Here is an 18,146-nt window from a genome sequence, read left to right as displayed (position 1 = left end):
TCCATACATACAATGTACGAATCGACCCAATATCTGAAATCTATTGTCACTATTGTCTATTGTCATTTTTGTTTTCATTAAACTCTGGTTTCAGGGTGACTTCCTGAATCTACAGTGCATTTTGGCACTAATTAGAGAGTGAGTGCAAACACCACAATTATTAAAGACGTGTTAAAACAGGTGATGTATCCTGATTCGCAATATCCAACGTGTGTGTTGTTGTAATGCCTTGCTTTGCATTTGTCAGTCCAAACTGTTACATTTCTTTCATTTTGTTCAGGCAGAAATCTATAGAGTAGCACTTCGCTTTATTGCATTTAATCTTGAAGAAGAAAAACAATCCTCCAGTTCATTCTCCATCAGATTCTCCATCCTTCACCTGCCCCTCCCCTCCCCATCTTCTGATTCAGGAGAAAAATCAAACGGCGGGCTTATCTCACTCACCAGTGGGCCGGGTCTTCCCCTGAGGCCGAGTGGCCCTGGAGGTCCCTTCATAGCCAGCTAGAAGAGGAGGAGGAAGAGGTCAGACAGGGACACACACACACACACACACACACACTTCAGTGGTCCAACATCAGCTCTCTGTTTGTGTGTTTAAGACGTAACGGTAATACTTCAGAAGCTCGTGTACCTTGGTCTGTTGCAGGATGGCCTGAGCCTGCGCCTCCTGTGCAGAAACCACCTGTGTACCTGCCTTTGGATCACCACTTGACTGGAACTGCACAAACACACACACACACACAATATGCTTTTAAGTCAAACTCAATGCCCCACCCAGTGGCCAATATGTAGCACTGCTATTCAGATTTTGCATAAAAAGGTGCAGAGGGGGGGGAATTAAAGGACAAATCAGAGGCTTCCATACGGGAGGTTTATGAATGGTTTGATGAGTATGATGTGAGTCACATGTTCTGGCCTTCACAGGCACCAGATGTTAACCCAGACAAACACCCAATTAAAGTGTTAAAGAGATCAATTAAATGCCGTCTGACACAAAAAATATGTCCATTTAGCTAAATTGAATGTTTGATTGACACCTACACAGAATATATGTTTTATTTGGGTTCAGGAAACAACGTTAAGTAACGATCCTGAGCCAGCACATTTCTCATTTACGACATTCAAACATTCCCATTTGCCCCCGGGGCTCCGTTGAGGGTTAATGGGACCAAATAACTGCCAGAGCAACACCACTGCAGCTTGAGAGGCCGCGGGCCACGCAGACGTCTCTTCGTGTTACCGGTATGAGCATGATGTTTCCCGGGGGTCCTGGTATCCCGTCGGCCCCGTTGAGGCCTGGCCGCCCCGACGGGCCCTGAGAGGAGACAGCGGAGGACAGTTATGGACGAGTTATGGAGTTATGGACTCAGTCACTCACACAGCAGACAGAAGGGCAGTCCTCACCAGCTCTCCTGGGTCTCCTCGAGGTCCCACAGGTCCTGTGACTCCAGAAGGTCCCGACTCTCCCTGCACACACGGAACAAAAAACAGTTGAATCCCTCGACAGTGGAATTATATTACATGTGTAATTGCAAGCTTCCATGTTAAAAGTCACTGCAGTTGCACCTTTGACCCTCTTGCCCACGTTTAGAACAGGTTTCTTACCTGAACACCAAAGACCAAAATCACTCACCTCAGGTCCTGGAGGCCCGTAGGGTCCTGTGATCTGCGTTCCCTGCAGACATTTCACAGAAATGCACTTTATTTTTCTCTGAAGTGGTTGCTTAAGGTGTGCACATACTGCACATTTCACAGAAAAGCAAGTTGACACAGACTTAAAGCAGCTTATAATGATGCTATGAGAATACTGCTGAAACCTCTATAGTGCATATTAAATGTTTTTGGCTACAGGAGTCAATACTCTACGAGCTGTTTGAGGAAATATCAACTACAAATGTATCTGCCAGCTTAATGAGTCTGAAAATGAAATCCTCCTGAGTTTATCTATATGGTTTCGTACCACATGATACAAATCCCAGCTGTGGAGACATTGGTATAGGCATTACTCTTAAACTATGAGTCTTTATTGTGCTTTTGTATTTATGGTATGTCAAGTCTTGTCTTTTATCTGGAATCTGGAATAAAGTTCTGGTTGATTGAAGGTTCAATACAGGATGTTTGAGGCCATTACTAATATTTGAGGGTTTAACCTCTGCTAAGAAATGAGACCAAGATATTTAATGTGTTACATTGAACTTTTACAGTTATACAGTGTGTTATGTGCTTTGCAATGTGTGAAATGCACCACTTGCTTTTGAACGCGTGACAAATAAATTCATTCCTTAAATTCTCCTGAATATCTGAGAACTGGTGAACAAACTCTGTTTCTACATCGTCATCACTGTGTCTGTGTTTCACACTTATGTATCTACATCTATGTGCGCTGAAAACTATTTGAGTCTGAGATCCTAATGTCTGGTTTTTTTCGTGGAGCTGGAACGATACCTGTTTGAAGCTGAGAAGTGTAAACTGATTAATTCATTTGAATAAAATATGTTTGAACCTCCAGATTCATCGCTGCTCAGCCACATAAGAGTTAGTCCATTTCTTTCAATGCAAAGAAAAATTACTTCAATGCTTCCTTTCTTACCTCCTTTAGCATAGGTACTCTGGACCATCCTTTACCAAAGGAAAGAAGATAATACTGTCCCACAATCCTTTGCGGCAGCAACATTTGAAGCATTTAAAGCAACCGCCTCACATAATGACGTAGCCTAGTCGGTAATGCTGCGATTCATTCAAACTGGGATTCAGGAATTTACAAATTTCAACTGGAAAGTTGTTGCCTAAAAGTCGGAAATCCGGAAAGCCAGACAAACCTCAACAATCCCGAACCCAAAATCCAAGATGGCTGCTTTTTACAGTATATAAATCTGTAGTAATGTGCTGTTTATTAGCTCTTCTATCTGACTTGCTAACAATAATTGCTAACAACAGCTCACCTGGCTGGAGCAACCAGCATTACGTTTTCAGACTTGTTCTAGTGGAATGTTAAAAACTCGGCGGTGACGTCATTTCCATCTCGGACGTTCGAGGTAAATGGAAAGCAGCAGAAAGACAGATTCAGAGTCAGATCAGTCTTTTCCTCTTACCTTTTCCTTGAACTCGGTGGAAAAGACAGAGGACGTACTTTTTATTTCACTATTCCATGACAATCAAAGACTTCCACAAATCGTTTGACGTCTTTTTCCCCCAACCTTGACCGTTTTTGATACTCGATGCTGTGGATGCGTTTCAAACTTTGTATGTGTTTAAGCCTGTGTGTGTTTTCCTTACGGTTCCCAAATGGCCCGGCTCTCCTTTCTCTCCTTTCTCTGGAATGTCCTAATGACAGGAGAAGGATAAAGACGTACGAATGAGAGGCACAAATGGGTACTTTAATACCGTCCACACAGGATTTATTCACGTATAACGTCACGAGCTCTCGGTGTTCGATGGCTCGGCCGGTACCTGTGCGTTGACAGAGTGCTCTCGTTCCCTCTCGGCCGGCCCGTAGCGGTCGTCGTATTCCTCCTCGTACTCGTACTCGTTCACGTGGTACGGGTCGGACGCGTTGTCGTAGTCTTCATACTCTACGATCTGTCGAACAAAACGCGAGGGCACAGAAACGGACATTTAAAAATGTAAAAAAAAAAAAAAAAGACACGCTCACGCTCCGAGTCTCACCTCGTACTCTGTGACATTAGGCCCGGCTGTCACCGTGGAAACAGAGAGGTCCTCGTAGAGGTCACTGTAGTCAAACTCCTCGAACTCCTCCACCACGTGTTTCTTGGGGACTCTCTCCACCTGACGACGGAAAAAAAGGATCAAAGCGGAGATGATGCATGATTGTGTTTATTTACACACACAGAACATGGAACATGAACGTGTGACCTCTGAGGTCGACATACCGACTTTCAGAGACTGTCCTTGTGAAGATATCATCGTATAATATATCAGCGTATGAAACTAGACAACCTGAGAAAGTAAAGAAGAACGCTCCATATAAAGGAAGGGGAGGGGAAAACTGGCATCCCTTGACCTCTCACCTCAAGATATGTGAATGAAAATGAGTTCCCACTCCCACTTTATGTTTATCCCATGCAGTGTGAGGCAAAAAAAAGCACATTTTTGCTTTTGTTACCAATGTGTTATCTTGGCCTATTCTAAAATGTTGCGAAGAGGTGACTATGAATGATCAAATGAACAGTTTTAGGGAAGAGAGGATGCCTATTGACTCATCAGATTCCTCTAGTAGTCGTGTCTGGCTGAGTGCTTTGTTTCATGAGAGAGATGTCACGAAGAAGCCAGGAAATAAATGACACAGCCACAGCTCAGTCTTTTCATTTGAACCCGTTTAACGGCACGGCGGCTTCATCGCAGTGTCATCAGACGACACATATTTATTTATCCGTTGGCCGTTTGCATTTCTGCCGGCGGAACAATAGAACAACCGAACACAATGCACCAGTTTCAGCTCGACCTGTAAACCAGACCATAAATCAAACAGCGGCAGTGGAAGTGGGTTTGAAACATTTCCCAGGAGAGTGGAGCATTGGCACAAAGAAACCCGGCAAAGTATGAAGAGGGGAGGAGAAAGAGAAAGAGGAAGAGAGAAATATAATAAGAGTGTTAGATCTCAGTAGGGGTGATTTATTACTTCATCTAAAAATGGAAGTATCGCACAGAAGACGAGGAAATAAAGTGACGCTTCTCAAAGTGAAACTAGTGGTAAGATGTTTGTGCCCCGAATATTTCCTCACAGCCCACAGTGAGCTTTTAATTCATGTTACCGGGAGGATTTTCTCACGAGAATATTTGACAGAAAAATAATTAAACCATTCGTCTTTTTTTTTTGGGTGTCAGATCCGCCTTCTAAACTGTCCATAAATACTTGTAATAGTTTCCTCCTCTTACAAATGAAACCTTAAGGGGCTCCTTTGCTTTTCAAAACGACAGTCTGGATTCACAACATCCAGCATCTGAGATGCCTTGCAGCGTGGAAGAGGCCGGCTGAAAGACTTTAATTGGGTCCCACATGTGGCTCCACTCTCTCGCCCTCTCCCTCTCTCTCCCTCGGCCTCCTGTGATTGGCTGTGAGAAGGGGGCTCACCTCCTCGGCCTCTGCTAATATCCCGTCGTAGGGCAAAGGGGCGTCACAGTCCGGGATGTAGTCCTGACAGTACGTCTCTGCTGCTCTGGGGTCATCGACGATAAACAGCTGCTGGATGTCTCCCTGTGTCACAACACACACACACACACACACACACACACACACACACACACACACACACAAAACTGAGCTGTGACTCGACATCACTGAAAGCAGGTCAGGAATGCACATCATGTCACTGCTCCTCACTGTACAATATGTCTAAATATTATGACCTTTACCTTATAAAATCACGTACAAGTGCCTAAATTAATAGAAAACACACATGTGTGGGATTTGTTTTGAACAGAAATCTTGCTGAAACACTTGAAACATAACATCAGATAACATTAAATGAGAGAAGTTGAGCTACTGCCATATGCTGCCTGCGTTCTGTGTTTTCTATTTACATGAATGGAGACATTTCCACCATAATTGGTGCACAAATTGTGCACAATAGCTACGCCCTTGCACGGCGGACATGTCATGAGCATCTGTCTCCCGCGTCTTGTCATATCTTAGACAGTATGTGTTCATTTAGTCAGATCAAAGTGAGTTAACCGGCTGCTTTTTATCGCTGCTCTGCAGTTAATCGTCCCCAGAGCTTCAGTCTCAAGCGGTTCAGTCCACAGACGGACAAGAACTCTTTCTCCTTTCTCGCTCACACATCCACACACGTGGAGGGGAGTCCAAGTCAAACACAGGCTGGGTGTTGTTCAGTTAAACAGATGGACCACCTGACACTCCAAAAACAATAGGTCAATGGCCAAAATGACCTCACACTGCTGAGGACGCAACAGAAACAGGACTCATGAAAGTCAACAAAGACTTTACACAGCTACAGATTTGGAGGAGATATTTTGTTATATATTTTCAAAGGGCTTATTGTGAGTAATTTGCAGGACTGATGAGCTAGGGGAATAATTCATTTTACAGGGCATGTACAAGCCTTTGCATTCATCTAAATCCTCTGCAGCTTTGTGAAGTTCAAGCACTGAAGGGTAGGTTCATAATTTATGTTGTCTATATGTTATATGTTGTTGTTTTTTTAACTTTTAAACAGTTTTTTGCACTTTATTATTATTATTATTATTATTATACAATTCTCTATATGTTGGACAGAAGAGAAACATACTTTCGATCTTCTGCATGTTTGCACATTGCACAAAATTGACAATAAAACTGACTTTGACTTTTTGACTTTGACTAGGAAGTAAAGGTGCAGTACAACCTCACGGCCACTGGAGGGCAGTGTGAGGAGAAAAGCCTTTACGGTCTTTCATTTGTCAAAGTTTGATGGATAAATCAAACAAGCAGCAACAAGTAGAGACACTTCCTCACCAAACACTCTTTTTTTTTTTTTTAACAAAAGTCAAATAGGTTCATACTTAAAGTTCACTTACCCCCTCCAAGTCTTTTTACATAATATACACACACACACACACACACACACACACACACACACACACACACACACACACACACACATACGATAAATGCACACACCTCGAACACGTCTTCGTCCAGCAGTCGCGTTCCAAACACGGTGACCCCCTCAGTGCTGACGTGGGGGTCGTGACCTCTGAGCAGGTCCAGGGTCTCCAGTTTGACACAGTCCAGGTAGAGCGTCACGGTCTGGCCCTCCACACTGTAGGCCACTCTGTGCCACCTGGCAGCAAGCAGGGGAGAAGAACATCACTTACTGTCCTACTTCCTGAGGAGGTTGTGTGTGAAAACTTGAATGCAGGGGAAAAACAAAACAAAATGTGTGTGTGTAGCTGCCTGTGTGTGTGTTGTTGTGTAGTTACCCACTTGCCATCAGCCAGGTGGATCTTTCTAAAGGTGGGGTACAGCTCTGGAGTCGGCTGACCCTCGTGGTCCTCATACAGGAAGACAGGAGAGCGGCCGATCTCCACACCCAACTGCTGCGTGCCCTGAGAGGCAGAAGGAGCAAGGCATGATGGGAGGAAATGAGGATGGGAAAAGGGAGACGTAGTTTTCATGGCAGACAAACAACAACAAAAATCATCAGCTGGTGTATTCAGGTTCTTTCCACTTTTACACATAAATGTAAATGGAATATGGCATTTACATAATAGTTGCATACAGCACAAATGTTGTATGAATATGTTTGGCATAGCGGTGATGCTGACCCCAGTAGGAGTCCTGCAGGGCGCATGGTTGCCTGTAGTTTAGTTTTGCTCAAGGTCAATCTAGCATGTTAGTGTGGTGGACAAGGTTTCTGATTAAAGGAAAAGGTTCCCTTTTTTTTATAACTAAAAGAGAGTTGTTGCACATTCGGCATGAAGTGTGAGTTTGGCTTCAACATCCTGACGTACCTGCGAGTCGTACAGCGAGAGGAGGAAGACCTGTGAGCCTTTTACAGCTCTGACTGTTGTCATCACTGAGAAGTCCACAGGGAATGGCGAATCTGCAGAAAATAAGCACACACACTCATATTAGGACACAGGCTCTCAATGACCAAATACATTCACACCACAAACTCGGTTGTTAACTCCATCAAACAAGCTCCCACAGAGTTGTATTACCAGGGAAGAGTTGGTTGGTGGGCGCGCTCAGTTGAATCTTCTTGTCGATCTTGAAGGAGAGGTCCGTCTCCCCTCGCCCCTCTCTGCTGGTGCACAGCCCGGACTCCAACGACACGCCCTCCATGTCCTCCGACAGCTCCAGGACCTTCAGGACGTCAATAGGATTGGCTGCAAAGAGACAAGAAGGTGGTTTGGATGTGCTGATCCTCATCATCGGCCCTTTTAGACCCCAAAAAAAGATCTGTCACAGAAAAACACGCTGCCAAGCAGTGAATGCATTAAGCCCCTTTCACACATGGACTTCTCAAGGCGCTACCCAAGGAGCTGTATGTGAGAACACAAAGGTCTGAATCGGTTGGACCGGACATTAAACGGGCTTCGCTCCTGAAAACAAAGTCTGTGCCATGTCCGATTGAGCCCACGCGTGACTGGAGGATTAACGGCCAACGAGGGGGCGACTTAATGTCGTGTTCTATTATGCGACTGACGTGAAACCGGAAGAGCACAAACATCCGAGGGGGAAGAGGAACGGATCAATTAGACGAAGACGCCGGAGAGAAAATCTGACTGGGATGCGGGGACTTCTGTTGGTAGGGGCCAAATATTCAAGGAACAGCAAGAGACTCGGTTGTTTATGACCTAAAGCCTTTAGTCAGCTTTAGGCCTTCTGTCTTTACAGAGCCCTATATCCCCACATCAGGACCATTTAATATGAAAGAAACAACACACCCACCATCACGCTTCAAACAAGTTATACGCTCAAAAAAAAAAGCCAGTGAGTAAAAGTATTTTTTACGTTGCTTATTTCAGATATTGTTGGATTGAGATCATTAAATAAAAGGACGAAGTTCCATCATTTCGGTCACTGACAAAAGTTTTTTCACCAGTCATCTCTTTCCTTTGACTGAGGCTTTCCACACAGGGGAAGACTCCGGTGTGGAGCCAAGTGAATGAACGCTCGGCTAGGAATCAAAGGATCTAATGTCCGTCTGGAAGATGAGCATCACATTCAGTTTGTACGTGAGAGAAAGGATCAAAGGGATCTTCGACCTTTAATCGAGTAATCTATGTCATCACTATGTCGCTCGCTGAGTTCAAACAGCGGATAAACAATGGATGAAACACTCTACGGAGCTTTTATGGCCTCTTCGAGCTCGTTTGGGAGTTTTCTGACTCAAAACCTTCTCTTACCAACCCAACCAAATAATTAGGTCGATGGTTCAGCTCTCATGATGCAGAGACATTTCTAAAGATGTGACCAGAGCTGCAGCACGAGCAGAAATGCATATCATATGCAGACGCACATTCTTTTGAACACTGTCGACACAACGGTCACAGAGATCTGTGAGATGGACTAAGCAGAAAAAGATGGGGATGTAAAGAGAGTAAAAATGTGCAGCATGTTGAAAGTGAAAAGGGAGAGATGGGGGTAAAGAGGGGAAATGGAAGAAGGAATAGATGGCAGCGGAGAGGAGGGCATGCCTCTACTGGTGTGGCTCCTTTTCACACGTATTTCTGGGGCTTACGTAAACTCTCCATCTGCTCTGCACCTTTCAACACACACACACACACATACACACACACACACACGCTTACAGATTGGCACAGTGTCTGAGTGCCAGATGTATTTGTTGTCCTGTTATTCCTGTGTGTCCGTCTGCCAGCCTCACTTCAGGCATTCAGTCAGTCAGGGTGTAATTATGTCTTTTGTGTGCAGCCGGGTATCATAAGATTTACTGACTCAACTAAAAACTAAACTATTGAAACTGTCTGTCGCGTCACGAGCTCAGAATCCTCTCTGGAAAGATTTAGAGTATAGTTTGTTTTCAGGGATTTGTGCTCTGATTGCTCACTGCAGCTTAAAAACACACAAAATGCGCTGAGTTAGCAGAACAACAGAAACAGCCCTGCAGTGTGTTTACAGTAAAAGGTTTGTTTTTTTGTTAACTATTGCTGGAATTCTTCTATTTCTGTATTGTGTGGTACACTTTGAAGCTTTGTGGCAGTGGTGGTGATTTGGCCGACATTATATTGAAAGGTATTTTTTATATTTTGCACGTCTCAGGGACATTAACGGATCTAATGCAAAACAATACACACTAAACACACAATGACTGGAAATAAAAGGAAAAAGAAAGCCTACCAGCACCTCAGGAGTAAATAAAGCTTTATCTTGTTAGTTTAATCGATCCAAAGTGTAAAAAGTGGTGGTTTTATGTGCCAGACTGTTTTGTTGCACAAAGAGATGCAAGCCAGCTGTTTTTTTTTCCTGCAACCTGTGTTCATGCTAAGCTATGCTAATCTACTGAAGCTTCATATTTACCAAACAGACAATGAATGTGGTATCAATGGGATTCATTTTATAGATAAAAACATAACAAAGTATCCAACAAAAACTGCTCCACAAAAAAATGTTTTTCCGCAAAATGATTATAATTCATCTGCACAGCTTTTGCTGCCACTAAACCTGCAGAACTAAGACATAAAGAAACCGTGTAATTCTCAAAGCAGCCGCCAAAGAGGGTGAAATGCACCTCAAACTGCTCCTGTACCATTTGCATGTAATTAAATGAGGTAACGTGTAGATATTTGGCGCAAAATGAAAAAGAAAATTGTACCTTTCTATGCAAATTACAAAAACAGTCCCAAATCACAAAGACCAGCGCTAACCGCCACAAGCAGTAACAGTGAAATTATTAAAGACAGTCAATGGTAACTGGAGCATATTTATAAGAGGTGTCACGCCCAGACTAATGTGGTCACGGCAGCGGTGATGCAAATGCATCGTCACGCTCAAATAAATGCGTAAAGCTCCTTGACGTGTTTTACTGAATTTTTTGAAAAACACAAAAAGGTAAGCAATAAAAAAAGGGCAAATTGCACTTGAGTCGGGGCAGACTGCGGTTGCAAGTGATGCACAATTCATGGTGCAATCCAATGTTTGTGAATTCGCCCCTCTGTGTTTGTGAGTTGGTTCATTTCAATAGATTGTCACAGATTGGGGCAGTTCTGCTGCTTTTCTACACTTCACACATACACTGTATACAAGTATTCCTTCAACAAGCCTCCCACCCATTTTATTCTCAATCCAAGAGATCCACATGTGAAGTCTTTTCCCACTCTGGTGGGATTACTTTGGTCAATGTGTCGAGCTCCCAACACTCCTTTCTTAAAGCCATAAAATACATAAAAGGGCAGGTCCCGGTGTTCAGACATGTTCGAGCCACGGTTAGATTTAAAGGTGACACTGCTCCTGACACCCATAAGCAGTGTGTACAAGAAGAGGGGTTTCAGTCGTACATACCAAGAAATGATTTGACATCTGAATGCAGCAGAGGACAAGACGAGACACGGAGACGCTCTGCTCGTCTGCACCGAAACACATCAGGTGCTGCTTAGACGCGGCTGATTTTAGCGTGCACGCAGGCCACACAAGTGGGGCCTGCGTGCACGAACAGACACACACACACACACACACACACATATAGTGTACTCATACTGGGCTTTATACACAAAGGGAAGTTCTGGTCGTCACCGGCTGCTGCTGCTGCTGCTGTTCCTGAGGCTCTACGCTGTTGAACACAATCAACATGCAGACACTTGCAGAGCAAGTCAGATATAAGCTTCAACATAAAGCAGAGCAACCGTAGTTTGAACACAAAGATCAACAATAATGAAGCATGATAGATATATGTATAGATAGATAAAAACTTTCTCCAAACAAGTGAGATGTGTAAGTGACACAAAAGAAGCTACGTGATGGACGGATGGATGAACGGACGGACAATGCAAGTGTTGAACTAACAAAACGCTGCCTGACCAAAAAGTGTGAGGTGTTTTATTAGAGATCCATCTCTGTTCAAGGTTCCACATTTACACATACAGGATGCACAAGAGGAGCAGACAAACAGCAAACTGACCGAATGGAAATACTATTTTCTGGAGAGCAGATGTGTGTCTGTGTCTGTGTGTGTGTTTACGTGTATGTGTGAATAAAGACTGGGGAAGTACTGAAATGTTTTTTGGTGTCCATGTGGTGTTGTACGTGTTTGTGATTAGTCTGCCATTAACTCAGTAATGATGGCGAAGAATGCAATAACAGGTCTTTTGCAGAAACAAGAACTAATGTTTAGCCGAGCCTCCTACACTGTACACACACACACACACACACACACACACACACACATGGTTTCAGATCCCCCACAGAGGATTTGCCCCAGGTGCCTGTCATTGCAGTCCTTTGCCTTCTTCTCTCTCTCTCTCTCTGCTGCTGCTTTTCTCAAACGTCTCTCTCTCCAACATCTGACATGACTCTCCTCAGAGACTGAACCAACAAAGAGGGAGATGAAAACCAGAGAGGAGGGAGGGTGAAGAGGGAAGAAGAGGATGGAAGGGACCATGTGTGTTTCCTTTCCTCCCAGTTCAGCTGGCTCTGATCAAAGAACCACACTGCAGAGTCTCTCCTGCTGCCTGACTCACAGAGACATAACAGTCTGTGCGCACACACACACACACACACACACACACACACACACACACACACACACACACACATGCATTTACTTAGATGAATCCTCAATATCAGTGGCCGAGAGGGTGAAGAAAAAGCTTGCAGACAGACGGACAGACATGTGCTCCTAATCTCTTTTTAGGAATCTGAGGCACTCGTGTTGAAAATCTAACATCATTTTCAAGTCCCAACAACTCGAGATCCTCGCTCCTCCTCGTCCAAAAGAACGACGTAAGATCTCACAGACGTTCGGTCCAACAAAGGTCGACTCTTCCCCTTCGAACGCAGATCAAAGACCGCACCAATATTTGTCAGACTCGGGGCCCCAACTCTTCACGGACAGATGCACTCGGCTTTCTGTGGCTGTTATTATTGGATGTTGCGTCATACAGTGTGTTTTTATTTATTTTGGGAGAACAAAGAGTCGGCTTATTTTCTAAGAAAAAAAACAAATTTATAGCACACAGACCTACTGTGCCAAAGTGCAAAGTGATCCAAAAAAAAGTTATTATAATTATCTTGCCAATATATTAATTGCCCATGACAGTGTATCATCTGTATTTTAATTATAAACTGTTCTGAACATTTCTGTGTAAGCGCAGGACGTGTTTAAGTTAGAAGCCAAACATGAATCACATTGTCTCTTTACTTGATCAAACAAAATTATTTATGGGGCGACACATTACATCTCGTGTCAAGTCAGGTTTATTACACGCAGCGGTGGATGACACGCCTGGGCAAAAGCTTTTAAGTGACTGTGAGTTTGGTCTTGGGCAAAAGCCAATTATGTGCTGCAAAATGACAAAAGATACTTCAAAATAAAGTCCCTGGCAACGCAGTAAAGAATATTTCAGGATCAACACGATGAAATAACTGTTTCAAGTCAGGGTGTCTTGCAGAAACAAGCAAAGAAAGCACCGCACCCAGTGGCGCCAATGAAGCTTTTGTCTTCAAGTCATTGCTGTCACATATTGCAACTGTTTTTGTCCATTTTTATTTGTCTTTTCAAAATAAACTACCGTGTTCACACCTTGGTACGGTTTAGCACAACTTTGTGGTTTGGAGTCAAATAGTTTGTGACGTTACGGAACACGTTATATCCGAGATGCCAGTTCAGTACGCCACGTAACTTATGAGTCCACGTTGACTTTTGGTTTTACTCGGGACAAGACGCAGGTCTCCTGGGTGAAGGTCCTGTGTTTTTTGACCCAACCGTCCAACACCGACTGAACTCCTACTTTACTCCCGCCGTTCCTACGGTCACGTATAGAACGTCATAGTTGTTCCCGGGATGGAGAACCCATCTTTACCGTGTCGAACGTGGCTCCAATCAGTCGGTTCCCTCTGCTCCATCGAGATCTTTTCTTTAAACTAATTAAGACGGCTTTCTGTTTGGACTGACAAACAAATAATGAAGACCGTACACCAGAGTCACTGTAATCGCTGTAAACTGGGACAAATCTGACTTCAATTATAGATTTGAGGAAAAAAGTGAGTGATAAATTGCACTAAAAAAAAGACAGAGAGTCTACAGCCACGCTAGCAGCGCTGTGAGGCTGTACAGACGTCCTGATGTTTAGATACGTTTACACAGTGATAGTTTGCCATGTTCAACATCCTAGTTTACTGGGTTGGAATGCAAACACTTGCACTTAAGCACTAATGTTTATGACTAGACTGGTTAGAAACCAAAGCGTGGTACACCATGAATATCAGTAGAAAATGTCATGGCAATCTATCCAAATGAGTATTTCAGACCAATCCACCAAGTGGATTTAAAGACAACGTCATTCATTATGTTAAGTCACTATCTATCGCCAAATGAGGTAACACAGTGATTGAGCCCATTATAATACTGTTTTTGCAAGGTATTGCAGTGCATTATATATAATTTCCATAATTATAATACATTATAATCGTTGCATTGAGCACTTGATTTTATAAGTCATTATAAAATGCTTTATACTGTGTTGTGAATATGGTTATAAAGCATTATGAATATGTATGAGTGTTTATAACTATAATGATACAGTTCTAAACGCAGATGTTAACACATTATACGTATGTTTATATGAATTGTAGACATGAATCATAGAAAGTGTTTTTTCTGATCTCCTACAATCCAAGTAAACCGTTGCTTCGGCCGAAAAAACATAGAAAAGAGCTGATGATGAACTAAAAAACACACGGGTTGGATCGATAGGAAGTGAAATTCTAAAACACATCTGCAATTATAGCTCATCGCCACAGAGGTGTTCAACATGGTAACTTTAAAGCATGTTGAGCAGAATCGATCGAATCTCTTTGTTTGATCAGTTTGTGTATCAGCTTCTGTTCAGTTCTGTCTGTTGTAAGTAATGAATTCAGACAATTCATCGCGCTCTAACTGACCTAAAAAACAAATGTTTCCTTTCTTATAAGCTCTCTTTGTCTCCCACGATGCTCCTGGACACAAATTAATTGATAATAGAGAGAAAAAACAATTAATTCAGTGTTATCCAAATCCAGACTAATTAATCTCTCTCAACAGAATCTGAAAAGTGAAGCCAATTGCCTTAAACTTGCATTATGTCTAATGGCCAGCAGGGGGCGACTCTTCTGTTTGAAAAAAAAAGTCAGATTGTATTGAAGTCTCTGAGAAAGTGACTCTACTTCTCACTTGATTTATTACCATAGTAAACATGAGTTGTATGGACTCAATCTCTAGTTTCAACTTTCCTACAATACAGCATGATGCTCTTTAGTAAATTGTGATCCCTTTTAGGGTCAAATAGACCATGAAGCAGGTTTATGCTTGGCTACCTTGGGATTGACAGGTTGCTACCAGAGCCGTACACAGGGGTCTATATGTCACTCCTCCGCAGTCCAAATATGGTCGCTTCTGCTCGTTGGTTGCAAAAAACAAGATGGCGACCACCAAACACCAATGACAAGGACCAACACCTCCGAAAAGCATAAACACTGTATGTATTTCACTCATATTTATCGTAAAGGAAGTGTGGTCTAAACACCTGACCACCCCCACAGGAACCTGTGTTGTATTCCTGGTAGCGGTACCTCCATCTTTTTTATTGAAATGCACAAAACAGACGTCTTCACGCTACAAACTGGTTAGTCGGGGTGCAATGAATGGAACCACATGAACCTCTGCTGCACACATTATGCCTTAGTGGTGAAAAATGTTGAAACAAGAGCTCGGCATCTTACGATAGCTATGTTAACATGTTACCACACTCACCATTTTCATTTGGTGTGTAGCTTGCCAACATATAAACATCAAGTTATAAATGTCCTTTAGTGGAAGTGTCCTCTGGACAACAATGAAGACATTTTAAAAACGACCAAACTGTTTTCCTGACTGAACGACTTTTTCTTTCTCTTACTGCATCGAGTGTATAGGACTACTGTTTTTGCCATATAGTAATAAAACAGTACTCCAACGTGCCCAAAGACTAAATACAGTGTGAGCGGGAAATGGCTCTACGTGGAGCTACATTATTTGGTTTCTAAGAACTCAATACAAGTGTAATGCCAAAGACATGCACATGTGTGTAAAAATATATATATTTCATATGGAAAAACAATGTAAGTGTTTTTCCAGAATTTTCCAAAATCCTGACTTTGACTATTGATAAAAGTGTGATTGGTCATGTGATCTATTTTTTGTAATTTTTTAAATGTACTATGACATACTTGCCCAAACGTGTGTGTGTGCTAGACTTCAACACCGATCATAAGTAAATGTGAATGGCATCACTTTTGCAGATTCATTCACCAAAATATTGGACCTGCCAATGGCGTTGGAACAAAGCGGTGGCCCGCGCAACTTATTGCCGAACATCGCCGTCTCTCGAGCCGCTGCAGGCGCGGATAAACATATCTAAAAAAAAAGATGAATTCCACACTGTGGTAGAAAACTACTACTGTTGTGCCTCGAGCCACAAACCATTCAGCGATGTCCCAGCAGGTGTTTCCCATCATCTGTCGAATCAAAAACACCTGCTGTGACATCACTGACTGTTTGGCTAGAAGAGCACCTTTTTTTTTATTAACAATATTTCTTACCTTAGCAGACCTTTGCAGCAACTGATCTTTGTATTAACCTTTAGTATTTTAGAGTTGTGCTGAAATAAAAGACATAAGCTGTAGAGGTGAGGCTTGCGTCTACCTGGCTGACCAGAAAGTCTGATTTACTCACCAAACACAACGCTGGTATTACTTTTTAAACATTTCCTGATTCACACATTGCACAACACAAACATGTTTCCTCCCTGGGCTTCCGATTTCCTCTTGACGAGGCTTTAGACCAGGGGGATAGTTGTTAAAATTGCAGAAAAAAAAAAGAGAAGCTGAGCCAGGGCTCGAACCACTGATCCACCGATTAAAAACAGGCACGCTAACCATTGAGCCAGAGTCACAATTGATTAGAGCACTGACATTACTAGAGATATTGCTCAACTGCGAGGGAATCTGCAGAGGAGAGCCCAGGCAGGTAAACAGTGGGCTATGTCTGGATTTTTGGCCTTTATGTTTTTAGTTTATTATAGAAATACCTTAAAATAGGGTTTATCATCCAAAAACCTTCACCAAGGATTTAAATATAGAGAAATATTGTCATTATGTGTGCGTTATTATGCTATGATTTTACTGGTCCGGCCCACTTGAGATCAAAATGGGCAGCATGTGGCCCCTTTACTAAAATGAGTTTGACATCCCTGCTTTAGACTAAACACATTTGGATTTAGCTCCATTACACTGGCAACCAGATGATTTTTCTGAATACTTCGAAAGCGACAAAAAGCGAGAAAGTTAGTTTTAAAGATACTCAAACTGAAGTTATAAACTAGCGGTGAGCCGGGTTTTGGCCCTGAAACGCCTGAGGCCAGACGCTTGACCGTAACTTGACCACATTGCTCAACTATGATCATAATTCACACCCGACCTGCTGAAAGCCAGGTGTGTGATTGCATTTGACAGTAAGCAACAACGAAAAAGAAATGGAGAGTGACATGTAAGTGCAGACAGTTAATTGATGGGTGTTCGGAAAGGGTTTGTCCAGTAGCTGAAGAGGAATGTGAGAAAAATGTGTATGTGTATGTGTATAACGCTGAGTTTTTCTTTACCAGGGGGGTTATTTATATATAAATTCCTCTGTACACGGCTGAGATGTCTGACTGCCAGGTGCGAGACCCTTCACCCCGACTGAGCTCGACCCCAGATGACCCTGAAGGTCCAGAGGTCACATTAGTAACTTCGGTAACGACCTTCACAGAAGAAGTGAGGTTTGACCGACAATGTGTGACAATAATACCGTAAAAATAAATAAAAGCGTAACAACTTTCTTCGCTTCTTCACGGATAATTGAGACATGATGAAATAAACTATAGTAAAGTGTCCAGGAGGCTGGTTTTCGTTTAATCTTCAGCACAAAGCCAAATATCGTTAGAAATCCCTCTGAAGGCTGCCGGGTCATAACATAAATACTGTTCAGCTTTCTCTCACGGCATCACGCAGCACGTGGAGGCAACATGGTGGAGTCTTTGCCAAGTCACCTGCTGGCTGACTCGCTCGCTGCAAATTCGCTGACGTAATCCTAAATAAAGCCGGTGGATGCTGACTTGCAAATGAAACACGGAGGTAATGAAAAACGATGAAAGGTTGTTTATTGAGTGCTTACAACCCGCGAGGAAAAACATACGCGACTCTGTCTCCGAGGCCACGAATTAACTTTGAAGCTCAACTTACAAAGTGGTAGTAAGTCGTTTTTTAAGTCGTCTGATATTTGTCTTTTTTGTCTAGCCAAAGAGTTGGACTTTGGCTAGTTGGCGAACAACCGCACAGTGATAAAAACAATACTCCAGGAATTCACGGCCTCTGGCCATGAAACTGTCTGATAAATTACTTTAACAGTTGTTTTTTTTTAACAGGACTCGACAAATAAGATATAACGTGTTAA

At 42.8% G+C, this 18,146-nt stretch overlaps 1 protein-coding gene across 1 annotated transcript; it reads right to left on the bottom strand.

Moving 5' to 3' along the window:
• Positions 1-1,159: 1,159 nt before the first annotated feature.
• LOC306738135 (collagen alpha-1(XI) chain-like) lies at positions 1,160-7,891 on the bottom strand (the record flags this gene model as incomplete). The annotated part of the gene is made up of 11 exons (XM_079219964.1): positions 1,160-1,315; positions 1,405-1,467; positions 1,634-1,675; positions 3,277-3,324; positions 3,451-3,579; positions 3,667-3,786; positions 5,093-5,215; positions 6,638-6,800; positions 6,944-7,065; positions 7,471-7,562; positions 7,681-7,891. The coding sequence occupies 11 exons, from the start codon at positions 7,889-7,891 to the stop codon at positions 1,160-1,162; spliced, it is 1,269 nt and encodes a 422-aa protein (XP_079076090.1).
• Positions 7,892-18,146: the final 10,255 nt, after the last annotated feature.

This window comes from Taurulus bubalis (genome assembly GCF_910589615.1).
Source record: "Taurulus bubalis genome assembly, chromosome: 6".
Lineage (NCBI taxonomy): Eukaryota > Metazoa > Chordata > Actinopteri > Perciformes > Cottidae > Taurulus > Taurulus bubalis.
The sequence above is the reverse complement of the archived record's forward strand: the minus strand, read 5'-3'. Positions and strand labels throughout refer to the sequence as shown.